Source organism: Pyxicephalus adspersus, chromosome 5 (genome assembly GCF_032062135.1).
Source record: "Pyxicephalus adspersus chromosome 5, UCB_Pads_2.0, whole genome shotgun sequence".
Taxonomy (NCBI): Eukaryota; Metazoa; Chordata; class Amphibia; order Anura; family Pyxicephalidae; genus Pyxicephalus; species Pyxicephalus adspersus.
The window spans coordinates 132,634,083-132,658,465 of NC_092862.1; the positions used below are offsets into that span (position 1 = coordinate 132,634,083).

The 24,383-nt window shown below is 37.8% G+C and overlaps 1 protein-coding gene across 1 annotated transcript in view; it reads right to left on the reverse strand.

The window, feature by feature from the left end:
- Positions 1-24,383, reverse strand: part of MALRD1 (MAM and LDL receptor class A domain containing 1) — a 225,882-nt gene that overhangs the window by 165,471 nt on the left and 36,028 nt on the right. Inside the window, exons 6-7 of the mRNA XM_072413411.1 lie at positions 21,503-21,652; positions 63-223 (exon numbers count right to left, since the gene is read on the reverse strand). Coding sequence (XP_072269512.1) covers positions 63-223; positions 21,503-21,652 — 311 coding nt within the window. The remainder of the gene's footprint in view (positions 1-62; positions 224-21,502; positions 21,653-24,383) is intronic.

Genomic DNA, 24,383 nt, shown 5'->3' on the forward strand with positions numbered 1-24,383 from the left:
GAGCTCTGTTTTCCAGCTGTCCAGGAGGACTCACTAATGAAAGTCATTTAATGAAATCTTACCTCATCAGTGTAGGATATAAGTCTCAGGCTGTTGTCTCCCTCAATCAAGTAATGAAAGTGGAAGTGGCAGGTCAGGTCGCTGCTGCTGCGATATGGCAAGCTTTTCATAAATGCCTTTCTGTACACATTCCTGCGGCTTCCTTGGACAAACATAAAATTTCCTGAAACAATTAATAAGATAATTATAGTTATAATGTATGTATACTACAGTAGGATAGAAACAGTGACAGTGTAGGATTAAAGATTGCATTTACCATACTGAACATTGGTACTTGTCTATGCAGACTTATTTTTGACCCCAAGTTCCCTGTTGGTTCACAAGAATAGGAAGCAAACCCAAAGTAGCTTCGAGCTTCCTTGACCACTCTATAGGTAGTCCCGGGGTATATACGAGATAGGGACTGTAGGTTTGTTCTTAAGGTAAAATTGTATGTAAGTCTGAACGGGTACATTTTAATTTTAACAAATGCAATTGGGACAGATGTTTGTCTCAACATATTATTAGGCAGTGTGGTTTCAGTTACTGTATAAAATCCTCACTGTGATTTTTTCACAAACAAAGCAAGGAAAAAAAAAAGTTTATGGAGCCTAGACATTCATTAACTTCTGGAGCAAGCTGTGCTTTGATATGCAAAAAGAAATATTTGCAGAGTTTGTCTTGATCATTAAAAAGTTACAAGAGCTTGCAGAAGAGCTCAGTCTCAGCTGTGTTTAGCAAAAGATTTCTTCTGCAAGGCATGCAATTCGCCCCTTCAAGTCCCTGTCCTGCACACGAATGAGCAGGGAAGGCCCGTTTATATCAAGGAGCCTACTGTATGTCAGATGTCCTTAACTTGGAGACTACCTGTATTGGCCTCAAGTTATCTGTTGGTTTCCAAAGATTGAAAGAGACTGGCTGTCCACAAAAAGAAAGAGCTTGGAGCTTCTGTGCCCGGTCTCTATAAACCCCAAGTCAGCAAGAATGGAATGGACAAAATTGCTACTTTGTAAAGAGAAAGTGGGAGCTTGAAGCTTGTGTGTGCCCACTCCCTACTGTCCCCATGTCACCTGTTAGCTAGCAAGAATGGGAAGGGACTGGTGGGCTACTTTGCAAAGAGAAAGCAGGAGCTTGGAGTTTCTGTGCCGACTCTCTTTTGACCCCAAGTCAATTATTGCTTTGTAAAGATTGAAAGAGACTGGTTGTCCACTTTGCCAAGAGAAAGTAAGAGTTAGAAGTTTGTCTGTGCCCATTACCTATTGGCCCAAGTTACACATTGGTAATCAAAAAGGGGAAATAACTGGTTGTCTAGTCTACAAAGAGGAAGTAGAAGCTTATCTGTGCTTGCTTTCTATTAGCCCCAACTGGTAGTAACCAATGGACGGAGATCTACTGGAGATCTATATGACTGATAATTAACACAAAATTATAATGCATTCTAGAAATGGAGCAAACAAGGTAACACTCATGGTGAGGGACAGGAGAAATTACACAAAACAGACATATGCAGACACAAAAAACATTTACAAAATGTGTTTTCAGGAAATCGGGAATTGAAGCATTTTCAAAAATGTAACAGGGTGAAATGATTAGTTCATTTTTTACGTACTAAAAGTGCCCATTTCTTTTTCATCCCCGTTGTTAGGACAGCCTGTAGATATATATAATAATATTTATTATATATATATATAATAGAACTTTAGAAACTCCAGCCTGTGTAAAATAAATGTTCGATAATGTTCCATCCTGTTCATAACTGTTCATTTGCAATAAAAATAAATGTTTTATGAGATGTACTCTCTTTTATATCCAAACAAAAATGAGATATTTGTGGCCTTTTTCAGTTTTCATTCCTAAAGCTGTAAGTCTGGGCTTATCTGAAGTTACGAGTTTTATCGCTAGTCCTATTTCAGCCGTTACTGGCAATCATATCTGTTTTCATGGAAAACCTCCATTACTGGAAAGGAAGATCAGCTTGACGCTTCCTATTCACCGAGCTCCTGAAATGTGCTATCTCCCTCTGCAGCCTGCTGGCTGACTGTACTACACAAGGCTGTCATCCGCCGAGAGCGTTCCTGTCCATAGCTCCCAGCATTCTGGGAATCACTCCTAACCCGTGGCCTCCTCTAACAAGCCTCTCCGAATGATAATCTGACATGGTGCCCTTTGGTGTTTCACCTTCTTACAGAAGTGCCAGTATCTGTCCTCTCCATATTTATGCTTCATATACATCAATAAAATGGGAAAATTAACATGTAATTTATTTTTTTTACATATATATTTTCTGTTTTTTTGCATGAGTTTGGAACCTATTATGATTTAAGATTTTATTGCCAAGGAAGTATTTGTTAAGGTGGCAGCTGGACCAGCATATAAGCAAAATTTTGGTCATTATGGCAAACTAGACTTTACATAACTATAGCCAGCACAAGGCTTTTAGGCTACGCTAATTGGAACAGCCGTCAATATGCTTAATCACTGACATGGCTTTCTCAAGTGTCCACCCTCCCTGACATAGCGCCCCCTGTTGGTTCTTGGGCTCTCCTTTTCTAATTTGAAGATTATTTTGTGTGCACTAAAATATTGTGAATGCGTTGGTAATGAAAATGTAGATATTATAATCAATAGCACAAAATAATAAAAAACTGGAAGGGGCACAATATTTTTAGAACTGGGTGTCTGTCTTTGGAGAATAAACGTAACTAGATAAGCAAAAAGATTTCCAGCATTTTTTTCTTAGTAGAGTATGGGGAGTCAAGATGCTTTATCATTGATGTAGCTTCCTAAGGTGTCCACCATCCTGGATGCAACTACTGCCTGTTGGTTTATAGGCTGTCCCCCTCCAAATTGTAGATTGTTTTGCGTGCACTAAAAAAATTGTGAATGTGTTGGTTCATGAAAATGTTGGGTACTATAATCAGTAGCCTAAAATATAAAACATTAGCACTGGCACAGAAAATAAATGTAATTATATGTGCAAAATATGCAAAAAGGTTTCCACCATTATTTTTATTATTGGGGTATAGGGACTAGTGTTGGTCAAATATCTCACTATTCGATTCAACAGCTATTCGATCGAATAGTATGAAATTCTCCGGGTGGTCAAATGCCGAATTTGAACACCATTGAAGTCAATGTTGTGAGAATTCAGTTTTTTTAAGGTCTTTTAAGGGTGGCAAGAGCACTCAGATTGCTCATGCAGCCATTTACTAGTTGTATGTGTTGTTGGATAGAGTTTCTCTATCCAAGAGCCCATAGTACAGCGCTGCAAAACAATTGCTGTTGCTGTAGCCGCTGTGTCACTACTATGTCCCCATTCATCACCTATAGTGCCCGAAGATCCCGCAATGACAGGAGGATTCCTATGGCTGCACAGCCGGGGAGAATCATAATGTCATTGTGGGAAAACCTGTAAATAAAAGTTAGTTAAAAAAACAAACATGCGATAAATTACTTTAAAATTAATTCTTATTATTTTTTTTAAACACGTTTTTTACATTTTTTTCCAAAATTTTATCCGAATTCCAACAGCCATATTCAGGTCCAATATCAGGACAACCCGAATTCGAACACCAACACTAATAGAGACCCTTAAATGCTCTCATTTAAGCAAAACTAAACCCAATGAATAGGACAAATAATATCAGGAATCTGGATGATATAAAAATTCAAACAGTGAAAAAAGGGGATAGAATATCTGCCCCAAGTGCAGCCCCTACCTCTTCCATTCTGAACCTTGCTGAACAAGAAGCTAAAAATGATTAAAAATTGGTAACATTTACAATGCATTACATTTTGTTTAATAAACTGCATTTTTTTGCCTAGCATTTAGATTGAACAAATAATTTCTATCATAGAATTTCACTGGTTATTCCCTAACATAGCCTTTCACAACAGTCTTCAGGAAGCCCTTGCTATAACTTCTTTATCCAGAGCTCACAGTATATTAGCATGGTGGTCATTGGGAAGAATGTCACCCTTACAGATAACTAAAATGATCATTGGTATCAGTCAGAAAGGCCTGAGAGCTACAAATTGATCAAAGGACCCCAAGCAACCTCTCAAGGAACCCTAGTTTAGAATCACTGCCCTAACATTTATGGAGAAGGGTATTGTGATATTTTTTATGCATAGCTAAAAGAGTAATTATCATGATTAAAGAGAATTTATATAGCATTGCCATATTACACAGTGCTGTACAAAGTCCATATTCACATCACTAGCTGTACCTCCAAGGGGCTCACTAGCTCATGTCACTAACATAGTCATATTTCATTAACACAGTCTAAGGTTGGGGAATGCCAATTAACCAAACTGCATATTTTCAGAATTTGGGAGTTACCAGAGGAAAGTCACAGAAAAACAGGGAGAACCTGCAAACTGCATGTAGATAATGTCTTGGTTGAGATTTGAACCTTGGACCTAGTACTGCAAAGGCGAGGGTACTTATCTCTGAGCCACCATGCTATATGTGAGTAACATGCTAAAAATACAGAGATTTATTTTTTTCTTCCTGAATTTCGATTGAGTCATAAGCATCATTCTGACAAAACCAGCGCACCATTGTTTCCTTACCCTTTTCACCCCCATGACAAACTGTGCCTGGAGTAAGTAAGCTCTGTGTTGGGAAAAGAGAAGATGAGGTTTATCGCAGGAAATGTTGCTCTATTGCTGTCATTTTCTGTAGATCTCAAAGAAAAGCTGTCTCCACAGCATAGCAGATTCAGACTGTTAACTTGATATTTAATCATTCTCCATGGTCAGCCGCTCTCTGTCAGCCGAGATGTCAAATTAGCAGCAGTGATACTGCAGCTCTGAGACAGGGTCCCCATCTAGGGATCCCGCTCGTGGTTCCCTGCGTCAACTCGTTGGATATTAGAACAAGTCGTAATGTACAAAATGCTCTGCTTAAGATAGGACTCCAAGGAAATTTATATATAATACAGTAGCTAAAGCCTGAGGGCAAGTTCAAATGGAACATTTGGGTTTAAAGGCCCTGAATTAATAAAGCTTTTCAAGACTGGAGAGCATCAGTGAAGCTGGGTGATCCAGATAACCTGGGATGGATTTCCTCGAAGCTATTTGACAGCAAATGTTTTGAATCCTGGACCAGATCCATTCCAGCTTTGCTGGATCAGCCAGCTTAACTGATGAAAGAGTATCATCTCAAGCCCTGGAGAGCTTTAATAAATCAGGCCCAAAGTAACAATCAATTTTCCGATCTCTTTAGGATTTATTAACATCGATAAACTTTCCTGATTGGATGTGAATAGAACACATTGTTTGGGTTGGTTCATGCATCACGTAGAAGACCAATATGAGTACAACTTCTCATAGAAATGATTGAGGCCACGTCATGTGTTTGCAGTACTCTTCCATCGCAGGTCTGAGCCTGCGATGCATATAGAAGACATGGTCTACAGCCCTGGCCGGTGCGACCCCCTAAACGGGGTCCTTCTCCTGACCCTGCTGGGGGAACACTAGCCAAAGCCGCGGACCACCGTTGGTCTCTGTGCTTTTGCAGCCCCGCTGTCAGATGGCCAGGACACAGTAGTGGGTGGTAGACTGGGGGTTGGGGACCCCTGCCATAAGACCTGAATTTATTTTAGGGGTTTCCAGTTGTTTAAAAGATTGAGAAACACTCCATTACCCTACCCAACCTGCTGCCTAAACTAAAGCCGCAACGCCTGGTGCATAACCTTAAACTTCTTGCCCAGCGCTCAACCTTAATGCCAACCCTACCCAGAACCCAACCCCTAACCTTAACTCTACAGTTCCCCCACCATCTGGGTAGGAAAGCAAAACCTAACTGGTAGAAAAATCTGTCAGGACAGTGAATATCTTTTAAACCAGGAGAAAGGTAATTCCTTTACCAGGTAGCCGGATAGGAAGAACTCTGGGGTGTGTGTGTGTGGAGGGAGAGGGTGTATTATCTAAAGGACAAGTGAACTAAAAAAAAATAAAAGAATTTTTATTTAGGAAAGATATTTTGCATAAAAGATCTTATTGTTTATAGAGTAATATAAATAATGTTGCTAGGAATAATGTCTCTGAAAGATTGAAGTTTTGGAAAACTTGGTGTTCTGTGTATGGTTATTTGATAAATATATTATACCCCCACCCCTCCTATTGTTTGATACTTCCCCTCCTCTTAGATTGTAAGCTCTTCTGGGTAGGGTGCTCCCTCTGTGTCATTGTTTCTATCTGTCTGTCATTTGCAACCCTTATTTGATGTACAGCGCTGCATAATATGTTGGCGCTATATAAATACTGTTTATTAATATTAATACTAATAATTGTGAGTTTGTAACAAGTCACAAAAGTGAGAGGTGAGAGCCTGTGTTTGATGTGTGTCAGAAAACTGATAATCAGCACAGGCACCAGAATTTACATGATTGTGTCATTCCTGAACCAGCTTCTCAGTTAAGAAATTAAATGCTAAGTCTGGTTGATGTCTGGATAAAGATGGCTTGATTGTTCTGGAGAAAAAAAACAAAAAAAGACAGTGGTAAGGGGGTTACTGTGATCTCCATTAAGATCCATAAAAGATAATGACTGCCTGGAAAAACAACACATGAGCATGCACATAGAGAATGTGTGTAATAATTGTTCCTCTTTAAAGTGATGTCCTGTTTTTGTGTTATCTTGTAAGTCTTTAAGTCTTTACCACCTTTAAAACAGAGAACAGCAGAAGTTGTTTGCTTTTATATTATTTGTCTTAGCTGAGACTCAATGTGGAAGAAAAAAAGGCATCACCCATTGCCACTCATGTGTGTAAATTTCATCTTGAGCTATTGAGCTCTATAAAAAATGAGGGTAGAAGTATTAGCTAGCCTAGAGAACAGAAATAAATGAGCCTAGTGCACCTGCTTTCTGTAAATATGTAAATCTATCAATAAATCTACATATCTAATATATGAAAATATAATAATTTGTTTGACTAGAAACCATAGCTATATATAAGTATAAATTACCATATAAATATATAAATACATATATATTATATATATAAATTTCTGAACTGCCCATTAGTTACTAAGCCAAGGAGCCTCAAACAACAGATTCACACACTCGTACACCTTCCTCCATGTCAGAACCAGCTACTCTACATTTAATAAAAACCACCCTGAAGCTGATAGTTGCACCACCAATACAATCAAAGCCAAAATATATTTTTGAATTAGGTTAAATAGGATAATTATATAGATCTAATTTAAGAAAAACAACATGGCACTGATGCAGCAGCAGGGTTGGCTTGATGGCAAGCACTCTGGCCTTTGCAGCACTGGATCACAGGTTTGAATCTCCGCAAGAAAGCTATCTCCAAAGACTTTGTATGTTCTCTGTGTGCTTGCGTGGGTTTCCTCCCACATCCCAAACACCTGTGGTTAGGTTGATTTGCTCCTAAAATTGGGATTAGGACTATAGTAGGGACAATAGGTTGTGAGCCCCTTTGAGGGACAGCAAGTAATATGACTATGGCTTTATATGCTATGTAATTTGTTAGTGCTATATAAATACATGAAGGTTATAATAATGATAAACTAAATACACAGGTTTATATACAAACAACCACCCCCCCCTTTCCTGAAGAAGTCAGAAACAAGAACTCATCAGTTTAACACACTAGGCCATGATATCACTTGGAAAAGAAAGAGTTACCTGGGATGATTTAACTTTGCACGTTGTGATATTATCCTCTGCTGGAAGAATTATTTGACGAGCACCGGAGAAGCAATATCTTACAACTATCTCCATAGCAAATAAACTTTAAAGGCGCAGCAATTAACATTTTCAAAATGTTATTGGGATGTTTATGCATCACGCGGCTTATTTTGTCAGTCCATTTCTGCGGCGTGTACTTTCAGAAACCACTTAGCATAATTTAAATTCAAATCCACTTTTATTCCCGACAATTCCCTGACAATGAACATTTTCACCATTATTTATCCAAAGTTTGGGTTTCAGTGAACGTGGAGGGCTCCTTGCTTATGTGCAATATATAAAGGAGAAAAAATAAACATTCAGAGATTTAAAGAATTAAAGAGAAAAAACAACCTGCAAATTTAAGGGGGACTATTGCGTAAGAAATATGCAGCTTGATGAGAGGCGCTCTCCTTATAAATATGTTTAGTGGCTGTCATACTGATCCGGTGGCTTCAATACGTTAAGTCAATGGGCCTGATTTATTAAAGCTCTCCAAGACTGGCGAAGATAGACTCTCATTGGTGAACCTGGGAGATGTTGCACCTCAAGATTGTTTATGAATATGTAAATAGATATGTATATGTATATAGAGGTGTGTATATATATATATATATATATATATATATAGAGGTATGCATAGGTATGTGTATAGGTGCAGGAATGTTGAAACCTGTTTTTCTTTGTACTGGCCATCTGGATCACCTAGGGCATGTCTTATCAGTGGTCAACCAAGGAACAATAAACAAAACAAATAATAAAACATGTCAGTACACAAGATCTAGTTCCCATAACAAACTGGTTACCAGTAGGACCCTCAAGGGGCAATTAATCCATCAAGCCAGAGTGGGCAGAAGATGGATGCATAATCAAACAGATGGGTTGGGTTGATAACTCAGCTGGACCTCTGGTTGACCCATACATTTAGATTCCAGCAAGAGATTCTTGTATCAAATTTAGTCGGGAGGTTCATCAAATGACAGTAACCAATCCCAATCTATTGGGGTGGGTGCCAACTGATAGTCATCGTACCAAACACACCCACTAACCAATCAAGGAGTCCCAATGTTACCGAATGGGACTTAACTATATAAAAAGGGGAGCTGGAATATACCAAAGGGAGGGAATGATGGGAGCTCTTAGGGAATCAGGCTCATGGAGTACCCATCAACATCCATACAGGTAGCTATACACATTCCTGAATTTCATGTTTATATTGTTTGGTATATGTCTCAGTCTATGTTTATGCTATTATTTCTATATTGTTTTGATGTATTTTGTACTAAGTAGATACTGAGTTATTGTAGGGGTTACTACTAACAACTGTATGTTCATGTAATATATATATATATGTAACATTGATTGAAGTTCCTAAATAAATATCTGACAATATTGCTTAAATATCTGACAATATTGCTGTGTACTTTGTCTTACCTTGTTGTCTTAATTAAACTGTTTGAATGACTAGCTATTATTTGTGTATGAACCTTCTTTAATTGAATATCTATATGCATTGATAGAGGATATAATTTCCCTATTTATGCAGATAATTAGATAAAAATATATACTTAAATAACAGAGATCCAGAAAACATGGAATGGATCTGATCCAGAAATAATATCAAATTATTTTTAGGAAATCCATTCCAGGTTTCCTGGATTTCCTCAGTCTTCCAGGTTGAATGACTGCCAATAAAATTCAACCAAATTCTCTTAGCTCGGGCTGTCATGTACCCTCCTCCTTAAACTAAGACGAATGAACAGTAAAAGGAGAAGCAGAGTACTTATCTTATGGTGGCCCTGGCTTCTTCTGTCAATTATTCCTTGTCAGTCCAAGAACTGATCCTGCTACTTCTTACTCTGTTCTAGTTGCTTGGCTGCTACACTGACCCACTTGCATCAGTACTTTAATGTCATTCTGAGCCCCCCAAGCAATATTGTACTGGTTCTTCTTACCAGTCATGTTGCTTCCTGGAAACTTTTTCTCCGAGGTCATCCCCTTGCAGTGGCTGGTCCCGCATGATAAGTGGCCCTGACATGGTTAGATCAACGCTGCTCTCTGAATCAATAAACTGTAGCAAAGGGCACCATGATTGGGGTGCAGGACAACAATGTGCTTCATTTTTCAGCCATTCCACAGGCTTCTGAGTTAATTACCAATTGTAATTTTTCAACCTAGAAGACTGAAGACATCTTGTGGTAGAGAAGTGGTACTGCAAGGGACAGCTCCAGACTGAAGTCGAGTATTGAAATAATAGAGAGCACAATAATCAAACAGCTAACATTTTGGCTGCCTATATATTTATCTCTGGCAAGATTTAATTTAAAGATCTCAAGCCTAAATTTTGTTAAACTCAGGAACAACTTTTATTATTTGGAAACATTAAATGATGAACTATTTAAATTCATCACAGTTATGTTAATTGTCACATGCAAAATTTATTTTAAAACAGCTGACAATTTCTGTTTGAAATGTGCTTGTCTTTTTTTCTGACAGGCTTGAGCTTTCGGTGATATTTGTGCGTTTTAAATTAATACAAATCAGAAGTATTTTGGCATTCTGCCGGAGCTCTGATGAACTCCGAAGCGTTGATGGCGAGCAGATGCAGTATATCTTGTGAAGATCTTATTGTTGGAAGAAACTATTTAAATATTAAGCTGGAATGATTTTAGAGAGCCATGCCAATCAACAAGAAACATCAATCAGCTAATCATATTCAGGAAACATTGGATCTACATTAAAGTCTGCTCAGTTTACTAAAAAAGAGAACCTGTTTAATGAAAGAACATTTGCAGCAATTTTTTGAAACACATGTATTTAAGGTCTGAGTTAGGTTAAAAATAACTTGAGCATAGTGCTTCTATGACACCATTGGTACCATGGTTTTGCAAAGCATAATGGGATATCTTAAAAGAGAGCACTGCAGAATCTTGTCTTTCATACTGCTCTCAAGGTAAAATCAAGTTTCCATTTTTATTTTATATATTGCTTTATTTTACATTTCAACACTGACTCCTATATGACCTGCTGAAATTCCATGGGGTTCTTTCAAGTGGGGGAATAAACATGCACAAGTCCAAAGACAAACTTTAGAGAATGTCCAAACAGGCAGCTTATGATCCGGAGGGCACTGGGACCACACATTGATGAGCTCTATACTCATTATGGGACAGATCTGCTCCAAATGCTAATCTGCCCTCAGGGACAAAAACCTTATAGGTTCTACCTGCTAGGGGGGCAACACACAGTGTGATGGGCCTGAATTCTGTAGCACTTGAGGACCCTTGTTCTCACGTTGGATTCTTTCATGAGTTCCTCTTCCCATCCGGCTTCTCTCCTGCTTTTCCTTCCAGGCTGACTAAGGTCCAGGTCCCTGCTGAGCTTGTCCATCGATCTTGTGTCATCTGGTCCTATACATTCCAAACTGTTACTCCAAGGCAAGTCTCTCTTTACCCTTATTTCTCCCAATACTTATCCCTATCTAAGCACCGACCTTACTGGGTACCAAACCCAATGATTGGGCAAAGGTATTATCATTGATGATGACTGATGATTGTACGCTTTTCTACTATAATCAGGAGCCTTACCCAGGGACAGTGTAGGGTAACCAATCACTCAGCTAGAAGAACATGGGGGAACCCTTAAAATAATTTTTATGACTTCAGGGAAACCCTACTGTAATTACAATAGCCACAGCTCACATTACATTAGTGTGGTGGTCAGTGGGAAGATTGTCTGGGAAGATTGGACACCTTAACTATCAGCCAAAACGGGCATTGGTTTCACCTGAACTGACCTTAGAGCCACAAATTGCTCATTGTTGAAGGAACCACTAGCAACTTCTAGAGGAACCCTAGGGTTCAGTAGAATTCTGGTTGAAAAACACTGTTCTAGACCAATTTCAATACTGCATATACACAGGAACCTTCTAGTTTCTGAAGGCTTTATAGTTTCTAAAACTGGGGTACCCCAACCTTTAAAGGGGTACTACACACATTTAGTTTTAGTTGTGTTTACACTATTTATTCCAATACAAAAGGCCTGAATTCCACTGAAGGGACCACCTTATAGCATAAATAATCCATAGGAATTGTCAAGGCTACTATTCCATAAAACACACATCACTTTATGCATTCTGATTACTGGAGAGTACAAAATCACTTGATGTCAGATTCAACATACTGGTTGAAATGCATTCTGTTATTTACACCTGTCTGTGATGTTTAACCTCCCTTTTATGTGCTAAAATATCTAGCCAAGGCTTCCACGGCTGAACTGTAAAGCAGTGCTTACAGCCTGGAATCAGAATAGTTTTTATTTATTTTTTTTTGTATTTATTTTTAATAGCTCAGTTTCAGAATTGCCTCTAAGATGCGATAATGGCTAAGGGTGGCCACTTCCTTACTGACCTCAATAGCTTCACAATGATTGTGACTGTGAAAATAATGCTTTGTTAAAGGGAGATATAAAGGCTGGTAAGTGCTGGAAAAGTGGGGCTCAGAAGCAACTTCTCATTTTCCAAAAGTGCTCCATGATTAATCATAGCCGTATGCAAAGAAGTGCATAAAAGCAGGGTAAAGCCAATGGTGGAACTCTGTGGTCAGCTGCAAGTTTTAGCTAACTCTTAGTTGACAGTATAGAGGAACAAAATGTGAGTTACACATCCATTCACATCCATGTTGATATGCTAATACATAACATAGGCAGCAAATATAAATATGTAATCATTTTTCCTCTTTCCAGAATAATGACATGGTGCCTTTGGTTCAAATAATTTTCATGCTATAAAAAAAGAAGCATTTAAGGCAATGTGTTCAAGGCCATCCATTCAACATTTATGAAAAGAAGTAGCCAACAAATACAGTGGACAACTTTGAAAAAAAAAAAGAAATAAACATAAAAGATTGTTCAGTGTAGAAAATAATGTTTTGTAATACTTTCTTAGATCTGAACTCCAACCTTGTACCGGCTCCTCTTTTGGACTGATATTGTTTTCTTTGATTTAACTGCACAATAAAGCTCTCCAAGACTGGATGAGATAGACTCTCGTGGTAGAACCTGGCTAATCCTCAAACCTGGAATGGATTTCTTTAAAATAATTTCCTATTAGTTGAGAAATATTTTCAATCCTGGACCAACTCTATTCTAGGATTCGCAGGATCACCCAAACTTTAATACATCAGGCCCAATGTGAGCCATATAAGCTTCAGTGTAATGCAACTCCCAGCAAAAATATTAGAATCACTACTTTTGGAGGTTGGTCATTCAGATGTTTTATATCTTTGTTGCAAATAAACAATCCACAGTTATAACACAAAACTATTTTCATTTAATAGCTGAACATTCTGACTTCCTAAAACATAACTCCAAAAAAAAAAATGACGTAATTTTTGATAACATGTTTTGTTCAGATCGAGTAGGGGAAACATTATGGACACAACCCAAAAAACTCCACTTGGTAAGCACGCAGCTTGAATTCTTTATTGTCATAATTGATGCTATTTTTCGGAAGTATTCTTTACAATAATAAAATGTCCAGAAAAAAATAGTTTTCTGTCATATCTGTTATTTTTTAACTATTCTCCATAGTTTTTGCCAGGGGTTGTAAAAAGTACCTGTCGCATTTCTCTAAATGGAGGACATACTGCATAATAGATTTTCTTGTCCCTTTCATTAATTTATTTTCAGTTCATTTATTCACGGGAGCTCACCATCACATGTAGGCATTAACCGCTGCAAAGTTGAAAAAGTTTTATTTACAAAGAATGCTGAGAAATGGGCAAGGGATATGAGCAGAATAGATCCTGGTAACTGTGCTATTGATGCTATTTGTAAGTTAATTTGAAGCCACATAATGTGTATGGTAAAAAGATGACTTGGAGCGCCATTACATTCTAACAAACCACTTATTCTACAAACTGCCCTTACAAAATATTATGCTCTATAACCTAAGAGGTGGGGTTAGTTTGTCCCAAGGGGAAATTTCAATTTTTTTTAATTGCCAAGCCAGTGTATCACATATAAGATACAAGAGAAAAAGAGAAAGTGGCTTTTTATGGCAAACTGATACTGTTTAAAAATTATACTACTTTATTTCAAACATTACATAAAGAAAAGGAGTAAGTAAAACATAAGATTCAAATACACTGACGGTTATATTCAACAAAGAAACGGTCAGTTGTTGCTAACAACATAAGAATTGGGCTTCTTCCATCTAGATATTGAAGCCTAACTAGTCAGACCATTTACATTTAATCCAGTACTGGTTATAGTATTGCTCCGACACGTTTTGCAGATTGGCTTCCTCAGGGGATATTGCGACCTATACTGTCTGTGTTGTAATAGGACACACAATAAGCATAGTATCAAGTTACACGGAGATATCATAATTGATATATAGAGTATCATTTTGAACTAAGTGAAAACTAAAACTGAAAACTTATAAATGCTCTATAGTAACTAGTATTTACTATAGTAAATGCTCTATAGTAATAATTTTTCCCGCCCGGTTGATTTACTAAAGGAATATGGGCTGTTCACATAGCAAAATGAATTACTCCATTGCAAGAGATATTTTACTTAGCTTAGCAAAGTGGGATTACTTGCATGTGATTGGGATTTCTTTGTAAAGTGAGCAATTACCACTTGTACTAGGCTAAGTTTGCAAGAAGATATTATACCTTGGTATATGAAGAGCCTAAATAAATGTAATGAATCATTCCCATTGTGCGCTTTGCTTTGTATTATGGGATTGTTGCCCTATCACAATCATCCTTCATCTTTCTCTATTCAGGCTAAGATGGATAAAATGAGTCCAGGGTCGTTTACAGAAGATTCCCTTATACTCAGATTCTATTTAAAGACTTTTTGACTCCAATGCATTTTGAATAAACTAGAATATTTTACTGAAAACTCCCAACTCTCTACAAGCCAAGCATATCTATTTATTTGCAAGTCACCAGCACTACCTGAAGACCAAATCAGAGTCAAAGGCTCATACTAGCAATCTTGTCATTGTCTGGGTATGAGGAGCACATCAATCTGTTTCCTTCCATTCATGACGAGTTACTGGATGTCTGTGTGGCCCATTAATGTTTTTGAAAACCCTCACATGAGGATCGTAAGCTCCCAACTAAGTGACTTGGAGCTCATGCAGGGCATTTTATTTTCACTTCAATGGGCAAATAGGGCAGCTGGGGAGCAAAGGATAGGAAAGTATAGGTATAGAGGTAGCATATTAGTGACCTTTGAAAGAGGCAGACAAATTTACTTTGAGCATATGTTGCAGCCACTACCCTATTAAAATTGCAAAGTGAAAGCTATAAATATAAAGAATGAATAAATATGTAAAAAATTACTCAACATGTATTCCAGGTACCAGTACTTTTGACTAGACAAAAGAATTGTCATTGGACCTTAGTAGTATCCTCAGAGCCGGCATACAAGTTAGAATTTTTTCTACATTTTCTTGCATATTTTATAGTTTCACTGAGCATTTCTAAATTTGAGGAGCTACAATATAAGCGAATGTAAGCATGCAACCCTTGTATTGCAACCAGTGGTTGCTCAGAGGTTGCTGAATGCTCAGATGTATATTGTAAAGGCAAACCTTCCTACTTAGCAGTCAGCTGAAGAAAGTGTTAGCAAGACCCAATCAGTATCTGCAGAAAGAGTGGATATACATTTTCCATATTTTGCTAAAAATCTTAAAACCTTCAATTTATAGATATTTATATATAGTTCACTTAGAGGCCATTACTTTTCCGTAATCTTTTTTACTTTAATAGTTTCTATTATTTGTACAACCTACAGTCATATAAAAACAAAATAAGAAAACATACAAACTCATACAGGAAGCCAGTGTGCAGTTCTATGAAGTGCTTCCTCTTCTAAACCACTGAACATATAATTTCACGGTTAATAAAAATCATTCTTTGGGATATGTGATTTAATTACCGGTATACTATGACATGTACTGTATAATTACCTTTCGGAATGAAATACTCATGTTGAGGTTTCACTAGTTATAGGAAAACCATAAACACAAACAATGATTGGATGATGTTCTAGCAGTGTTTGGGATGTAAATGATGGCTTTAATTATATTTTGTCTGCCTGGATGCAATTAGATATAATATTTACTGAAATGATAATGCTCTGAATTCTGCATAAACTGAAGTTTTGTTTCATGGTCTGGAAGTTTAGTTCAAGTTCTAAATTGGTAATTTTTTACTTAAGTGGATCTTCTAATAAAATAAAAGGTTTGCTTACACTTTTTGGGCCCTCAAATCAGCAACTTCTAGAGCAGCTTTTCTCAATCCTTTTACCCCATTGGAATCCTTAAAAAATTTAGTTCTGAGGCAATCCCTGAAATAACCATTTCACTTGGGGTAAGTAGGAAAAAAGCTTCGAAAACTGGTAACCAGAGGAAGTATTGGGCATCCCTCCCCACATTGTTGGCTAGAATACCACCTTTGTAAACATCTGAAAACATCATTGTCATGCGGTTGGCTATACCAATTGGTGTTGGCCCTAAAAATATGCAGACATTATCAAAATGGGAGGTTAATCAGCCACAGGCCAAGGAACCCCTAGCAACCTCTGGAAGAACTCTGCTTGTTAATGGCTGTCTTAAAAGGGGAAAATGCACCTACAAAAATTGTATGTAGACTCCATCCTGTGAAATGCAAAACCAGGTAAAATCCAGCAAGAATACAAGACACCCCAGACATTTCAGTGAATTATTATCTATTGTAGACGAAATTACAGGATATATTATATAAGGTTATATATACATCATATATCTTGTGAGAGTTTACTTCTATGGTAATTGGTTGTACTGGGGGACTTTAGCAGCTTGGTATTTTAAAATCAGCCTTCCACTTTATTATATCAAGTTTTTTTTTAAATAAACAGATTTTGTGAGGTTACAAAGTTACCATGTGCAGAACCACATCAGGCAGTGTGAGCCTTCCTGCATTCAGGCGGGGTGTCAGTTCTTACAGAAGAGATAAGGTTCTATCTTTAAGGTGCATACACACTTTTTTTACACACAATTTTTATCGTTCCAATCGAACGACGAACGATCGATTGGGCAAAAAATCGTTCATAAAAAAGTAACCAACGACGCCGACGAACGAGGAAACTCGTTGGAAACGAACGACCGGACCGGCGGATCGGATTGGACGATGATCGTTGAACATCGTTCGTGTGTACGGTCGTTCGTTGATCGTCCATGAGCTGAGCATGCGTGATGAACGAACGTCCGTTCACTTTCCTGTCGTGCACATAGTTCCTCTATCGCTTAAACGATCGTATCTATTGTGTGTACAATATCTACGAACGATCGTGTCGTTATCTCTATGTGCAGGATCGGTGCTATACGATCGTTCGTATATATCGTGCATGAACGTTCGTTTTCCAACGATAATAATTGGAAGTGTGTACGTAGCTTTAGACCTGAGGCTTGCTCTAAATCATGTCAGTGCAGTATATAGGCTTCAGGCTATTCCAACTCTCTGCCTTCCCAAAAATATAAAGCTACATAAAGGAACCTCCACAGCTTGTCCCCTGCAGCTTCTTCTCTATCCCTGCACCTCAACCATTGGCTATGCTGTGCTTAAAATTCTAAGTAATTTATTTTAAATCAAAGGTGACAGCCCAAATAAATCAGTCAATAAAGTACACTAAAGAGGAATGTCAACAACAGAAGAACTCCGGGTGTTGAATTGAGCCTGGGATCATGCTGGGGTCATTTGGACAAGTCCACGCCTTGTGAACTCCTTATATAATGAATGCTATGGAGGCACTCTGCATGAACTGATTCAAATCATGGGTAAAGTAATGTCTTCATAATATAATTCAACGATATAGCACATTTATAAATGTGTACATTTGGAACTCCTAAAATATAGCAAAATATACAGCTAAATCACATGTATTTACTATTCAATTGTAATTTTGGCGAGCCATTTTTGTGAAACACACACATTGCTAGTCAATACAAGCTTGCTGCCGCTCCCCTTCTCAATACTGTTTCCTGATTCATCTGCCTGCTTTTTGGACATTGGAAGTGATAATGAAGTTTCAGTGTCCTGTTAGGGACCTGATGTCAGAGAAATGACACAGGAAATTAAATAATGGACTAAGGTAAGAATATATAATGAAGAATTGTGTCTAGAGATACAGGGTGGAAAAATTCTGCAAAGCACTAGATTGTTAGTACAGGATTACAAAACCTTTTTTGCAGCTATGCTATTAAATGTATACTGTATGGCCATATGTATGTGAACAATGCTCCAATATGTTGAATTCTGGTGCAGAAGCCATCTCCATAAAAGTATGGTTTATTGAGATTGGTATAAGGAACTGGAGTGTCCTTCAAAGAGCCCTGACCTTGACCCTACTGAATATCTTTGGAATTGATTGGAAAGCTATTTGTCAGACAGACTTTCATTTCTAACATTAATACCTGATCTCAAAAATACTCTTTTGGTGGAATAAGGCCAAATTCCTATAGAGACCTCATGAAAAGCCCTTCTAGAAGAGGAAGAGAAAGGAGAGCAACTCTACAATAATGACCATGGTTTTTAGAACTGAATATCAAACTGTGATAGACAGGTGTTCATAGACCTTTGGCCACATGGTGTATTTGTTTTCAACCATGCATTAGGCTGTTTGTTTGAAGTTTCACTTTTTGGAATAAAAATAATAATGAAAGCTATTGTTCTGTATTTTATTCACAAAAAGCTGTGATTTGCAGGGATGCAGTATGAAATCAGTACAAAAAGATTTAAATTCCACCGCTAAAAATAAAAGGCAGTATCCATTTTTATTTAAATGTGGCACTCCTATGGAAACGTCATATCATGATTGATTGATTCGGGATAAGCAGTGTTTGCTCTTTGTATTACAGTAACATGGCAAATGCCTGAGAAAACAAAGTCTCCCATTCTCCATATCCCAGCCTTTGTGTTCTGCCTAATGCAATGATCCCAGCTCTAGAAATGTCAGATATCATTCTCTGCAGCTCCTTCTGTCTGAATTTTGACATTTATGAAGAGATCGGACCCTTCATTCACTAGTGCACAGACCCAGCGGTAATGTGAAATTATACTCTATGCTAATATCAATCATATTCTGCAGATGACAGCCACAACCCTGACTGACTCGTCTGATGGAAGAGCTCCTCGGACAAAGTTCATTGTGAAAGGATGAACGCACGTGAAATGCAGCTGACTGGCACACTTTTATATGCCTGTAACGGTGGGCACACTAATTGAGCAGTCTATGTTGGGCACCAGTTTAGGGGCCCATTTGCATGATATGGGTTTGATGGGTGCCAGAACTCTCTCCAATTATCAAGCTCTTACTTTAAGGATTGGGGGGCAGCAGGATGTATTCTCTAATAAATCCAAACCATATTACCAAGTTGTATAGTAAGGGAAAGAAAAAATGGTTATTGCGCCGCCATGGTGCTGGGTGGAAAATTTCCGTAAAACACTAGATAGTTCATACAGAATTACAAATCCTTTTGCGGCTATGCTGGTAAATGTATACTGTTTGGGTATATGTTTGTGAACACCCATGTAATATATTGAATTCAGGTGCACAAGCCATCTCCATAAAGGCATCATTTGTTGAGTTTGGTGGGAGGGACTGGAGTGTCCTTCAAAAAGTCCTGACCTTGACCCTACTGAATGCTTCATGGGCTGGTGAGCTGCAGAATGCATTCCCCATTATATCCAAACCATTCCCGGTAATGCTATAAGGGTAGGCCAAAATGATTATTGTGCCACCAGTTTGCCAGTGATGGAAGTGAACTGGTCGTCAGCCTTGTACCAGTAGACTGGGCAAACAACAGATTAGATATATGGCCAAATGTATGTTTTCAATCCTCTGCAAGTTAAGCATCAGAACAGGTTTACCAATTTCAACAAAATACTCAATGATCCCTTCAAATCCTTTTTACCTTGAATGATCACAACACATTCAGCAGCGCAAGCATGCGTCAGCAAACTCCACAACAACATTGCTTATTTTAATGACATAATAGACTTTTATTTAGTACTTTTTTACTAAATTTCCTGATTTCTGCTGTCAATAGGCTTGTCAGTACATGATAGGGAACCATGCTGATGTATGTACTGGCAGTGATATAACGGAATTGATTAATGTTCTCTCAGTATGGGGCAGGGTGCCCACAAGCATAAATCTATAGTCAGAAGCAGGTTAAAGAGGAGAATCATATTTTAGATATTAGTGAAATTTGTTTTTTTGCTTTATTGCTGATATGACATGCTATGTTTTTTCTGCAATAAAACAAACTTATCTGTCTGTTCGCGATCTTCTGTAAAATGTACACTGAGCTGTGGTTGCAAGTAATATCAGGTCACAATCAGGTAACTACACTGCTTGCATTGAAAAAAAGAAACAAATGTAATAATTAATTAATACTGTCAATACAGAACAGCATTATTATTTTAACATTTTACTATATTTGAGCTTTTTATGTTTGTGTACATATACATCCTATTGATTTGTGCTGTACAGGAGATGTGTGTTGTCTCCATTTGTCTGCTTGTGTTGTGCTTACCTAAGTGCTTTCCAAAATAATAATATATATCACCCTAGTATGTTTTAGGGGGCTGTAGGGAACAGAAATGTCAAAATACTAATTTGTAAATGCCCACAATAGCAATGATCTCTAGCAGTCACATATAATATGTTTCCAGTCTATACCTCCTTTTCTTTCCATGCCCCGATAACTTTAGTACGATGTTTTTTGCATATAGGGGTTGACTTACCAAAGGCATAGAGGCAGTTCACATAGCAAAGTGATGTATCTCCTTGCAAGGACCTAATAAATTAAACAAGTAATCTTTGCAAAGTTAATTATTCCTTGCAAGCTTGATAAGTGAATAAAGTTCCTGGCGTCTGAACACCTTTTCCAATATGTCCGCGATCCTTGACCATTTTCCTGTTGCATTTCCGAAAACTCTGACAACTATTTTTTGCAGCTTGCCTAAAGTCTTTGACCATCACCCGGTATATGTCTGAAGTCTCTGACAGCATTACATTCTCTAATTATTATCTGTGGCTCTTTGGAGATTTCAGGGGTAACACTGGAGTCCCCAACCCTATATCCTTTAGGATAACCAGAAGTCCCTCCACCAACATATTGCATTAAAAAGTGGAAATGTAATAAAAAGATATTAAATGTACACTTGATCCAAAGTCTGTATTTAATGTAAAACCAAGCAATATTTCATAAGTTGACCACCAGTCCACCATTATCCTATTGCATAGTCAAGTGCAAATTACATAAAAAGTGTATAAACCTTATCCAAAATGTGTACTTAATATAAAAACAAACACCAATTTCCCTTTAAGAACTCCAACCAACATTGGATGCATAAATAGTAATTATATAAAAGCAATTCTATGGAACTTTGCAATAAACTATAATGTAATTTTAGCCATGAACTTTTCCTCCAGCAACCTGCAGCGTTGCAGGTGTTATGCAAATATAATTATACCTTCTATCCGTGCTTCTATTAGCCGATTAATTCGACGTTCTAAAATGCATTATTTTCCACTGAAGAATTGTAGGAACAGCTAAATCACACATATTTAATGTGTGAAAAGACAATCCGTTCCAAGTGTTGTGATTGCTCATGCAAATGAGATTTTCTGCCAATGTTTTATTCATGCCATTAAAGCTGTTTTATTATTGCAGAATATTTTTTTAAAAACATACCTTGATTACCTTTGCTGCCATTATGTTGAGCTATCGTGTCCAGGATGGGTCCCACAATTTGGCTCGTGTGTCTCCAGGGTATTTGTCCGAGTGATTGATCTGAGGTCCAGGCACATGAGTCCCCATCAAATTCACAAGGCAGAATGGTTTCTGTGTAATAAGCATTGGAGTTAGTACAGCGGCACACAATGATATTAAAAATTGATTAAGGACATTAAAAAGAACCAAATAATTTAGAAAAGTATAACCAGAAAGGTCCTGGTGAAATGGGAGAATATTACAGGATATTTTATTATTAATGTTTAAACCTTTTGGACCTCACTGACCACTAAATCTTTGGAATCCGGACTGCATGTGGTGAGCCGTGTGTCACTTAAAGGGGAAGAAACTTACCCCAGAGTGACGTCATAATGCCAGAACTCACCCACTCTCCCTTCGCAGGCTCAGACCTGCTTGCTAAAATTCTGGGGGGTTAGTAGCGCAGGGCTGTGGATGCAACAAAAGATTGCGGTCACAGCTGTGACTACGGGCGATCCCCAGGGCACTGCAGGTTAATTAACATGTAGTGCCCCCGGGACTGCACACTGAGCTAATCACTGATTGCAGCCATGGCCATGGCTGCAATCATTGAGAAGAGTGTGCAATCCCCGGGGCACTACATGTTAATTAACCTGCAGTGCCCAGGGGATCATAGTAGAACTGCAGAGTTTATCTGCAGTTCAGTTCCCACGGTCACATGCCTGTGGGAACTTTGCGGTCACAGCTGTGACTGCAGGCGATCCCCACACACTAGAGGTTGAATGGGGACAAGTTTCCCCTTTCATCACAGCTAGTGCCCTGTGTTCTTGGATAGAGAAACTCTATCCAAGAACACATACAACTAGTAAAGGGCTGCAACAGCAATCAGGATCACTCTTGCAGCCCTGTAGTATGTGTTCTTGGATAGAGTTTCTCTATCCAAGAAGACAGGACTCCCCATACAACTAGTAAAGGGCTGCAAGAGCAGTCTGATTGCTCTTGCAGCCCTTAAAGTCCCTAAAAATAACCCAAATTCTCCCACTATTGACTTCAATGGTCTTTGAATTCCGCATTCGATAACCCGAACAATATCTCACTATTCAATCCAACAGCTGTCGAATCGAATAGTGAGAATTTCAACCAACACTAGTTATTACCTCCCCAGCAGTAAGCCCGAGTGTCCTCTTCGTCAACCTGTCCCCCGGCGACTGCACTGACTTTTCCTGGGAGTTCCTGGTGACGTTGGTGCGTGCGGACATCGCTAGGGGCGGGGTGGGAATTTCAAAATATTTTGTATTGCATTCAATACAAAATAACTGTATTGAATGCAATACACTGGTTTTATATGGCTAAAAGCGGTACATTGTCTTTCATGAAAGTTTATTTTACAATATAATAAAGTTTGAAACACAAAATCATGTCAAAGTTTATTATGAAATTTAATAATATTTAAAAAAAATTTTAATTTATTTATTTTATTATTTTGACATGGTTTTGTGTTTCAAACTTTATTATACTCATACTATTAGATGTGAAAAGTATAAAAATAAAATATTGTTTTTCGAGTTTTTACCTGCAATTTTTAGGTTGGGAACATGGCCTTATTAACGTACCTTTGCATAACATTGCATCCAGCCTAAAAATGAACAGTTGTATAGGAAGATATAAAAATGGAGTTGGATCAGAAATGGGACAGTTGTACAGGAAAGAGATACTGAGAGACTTGGATCTGAAAGCGAGACAGCTGGGAGCTATAGTATGTGCTTCTGTTACAAGCAGTGGGAAGGGTTCATTTCAGAGAATGGAGTATCATTACTGTGAAACATTCTGAGTCAAATGCAATAAACGTCCTGTAATCAATCGAAGAAAACCTAATACAAGTAATTAGGTGTCCGCTGATACAACCGGTAAACAATGCACACAGCTGATATAAACACCAAGGAGGATTATATACACTGTAATGTAATTGCAAATATGCTCTCACAAAATTTTACTACCACGTGTGGTCACTGGGATCAATATTGCTGTAAATATGGATTATTTATCTTAACCAATTAAAAACCCTTATAGGATAAACCCAATGCTGCAGCTTTAATCTAATCTTCTATGTCAGACCGGCAGCTATGGACTGGTCAGTGATACTAATTTAACTTTATCAGATTCGGCTTGTGGGACAACATAGGAAAGCAAATACTACATAATTGCTAAATTAAAGAAAAAGAAGACTAGAGAGCCTTGAAGCTGAACAAACAACAAAACTAAATACCAATAATCTAAAAGGTGCGGAAGCTTTTTTTATATTACATTTAAATATTCAGTTTTTTTAGTTATTAAAAAATGCTCATACTCTAGAATGTTTTGTACGGTTCAGGGCTCTATTAGCATGACCACATTCCAATATCATGAATGCAGAGAAAAGAACAACCAGGTTTCCCTAGGGATACCCAAATTTAAAGGTACTTTTAGGGTCAAATATATATAGTTTGTTTCATACAAAAATTGAAATATAAAAAAAAAAACACTTTATTTAGTAGATCATACATTAAAAATTGTGATACATTAAAAACAAAGCCTTGTTAAAGGTAGAACACACATATAGATCCCCTTTAGGGAAAGACTCTCCAGACTTCTACGCGTTACGCGACAACTAAAGCCGCTTCCTCAGGAAGAGGGGACATCCATGCTGAGTGCTAGTGGCCCCCTGTAAGCTCTTCCCTCATAAGATGTTACAATGAAGATCGTCAGAAACAAGGCGTAAGGAGGATTGTTACTCTAATATGGTGGCCAGGATAAGGAAACATCCTCTTCTAGTCCAATAATATTGTCAACTGTAATTCAAAAATACACCATAGATATAATAACT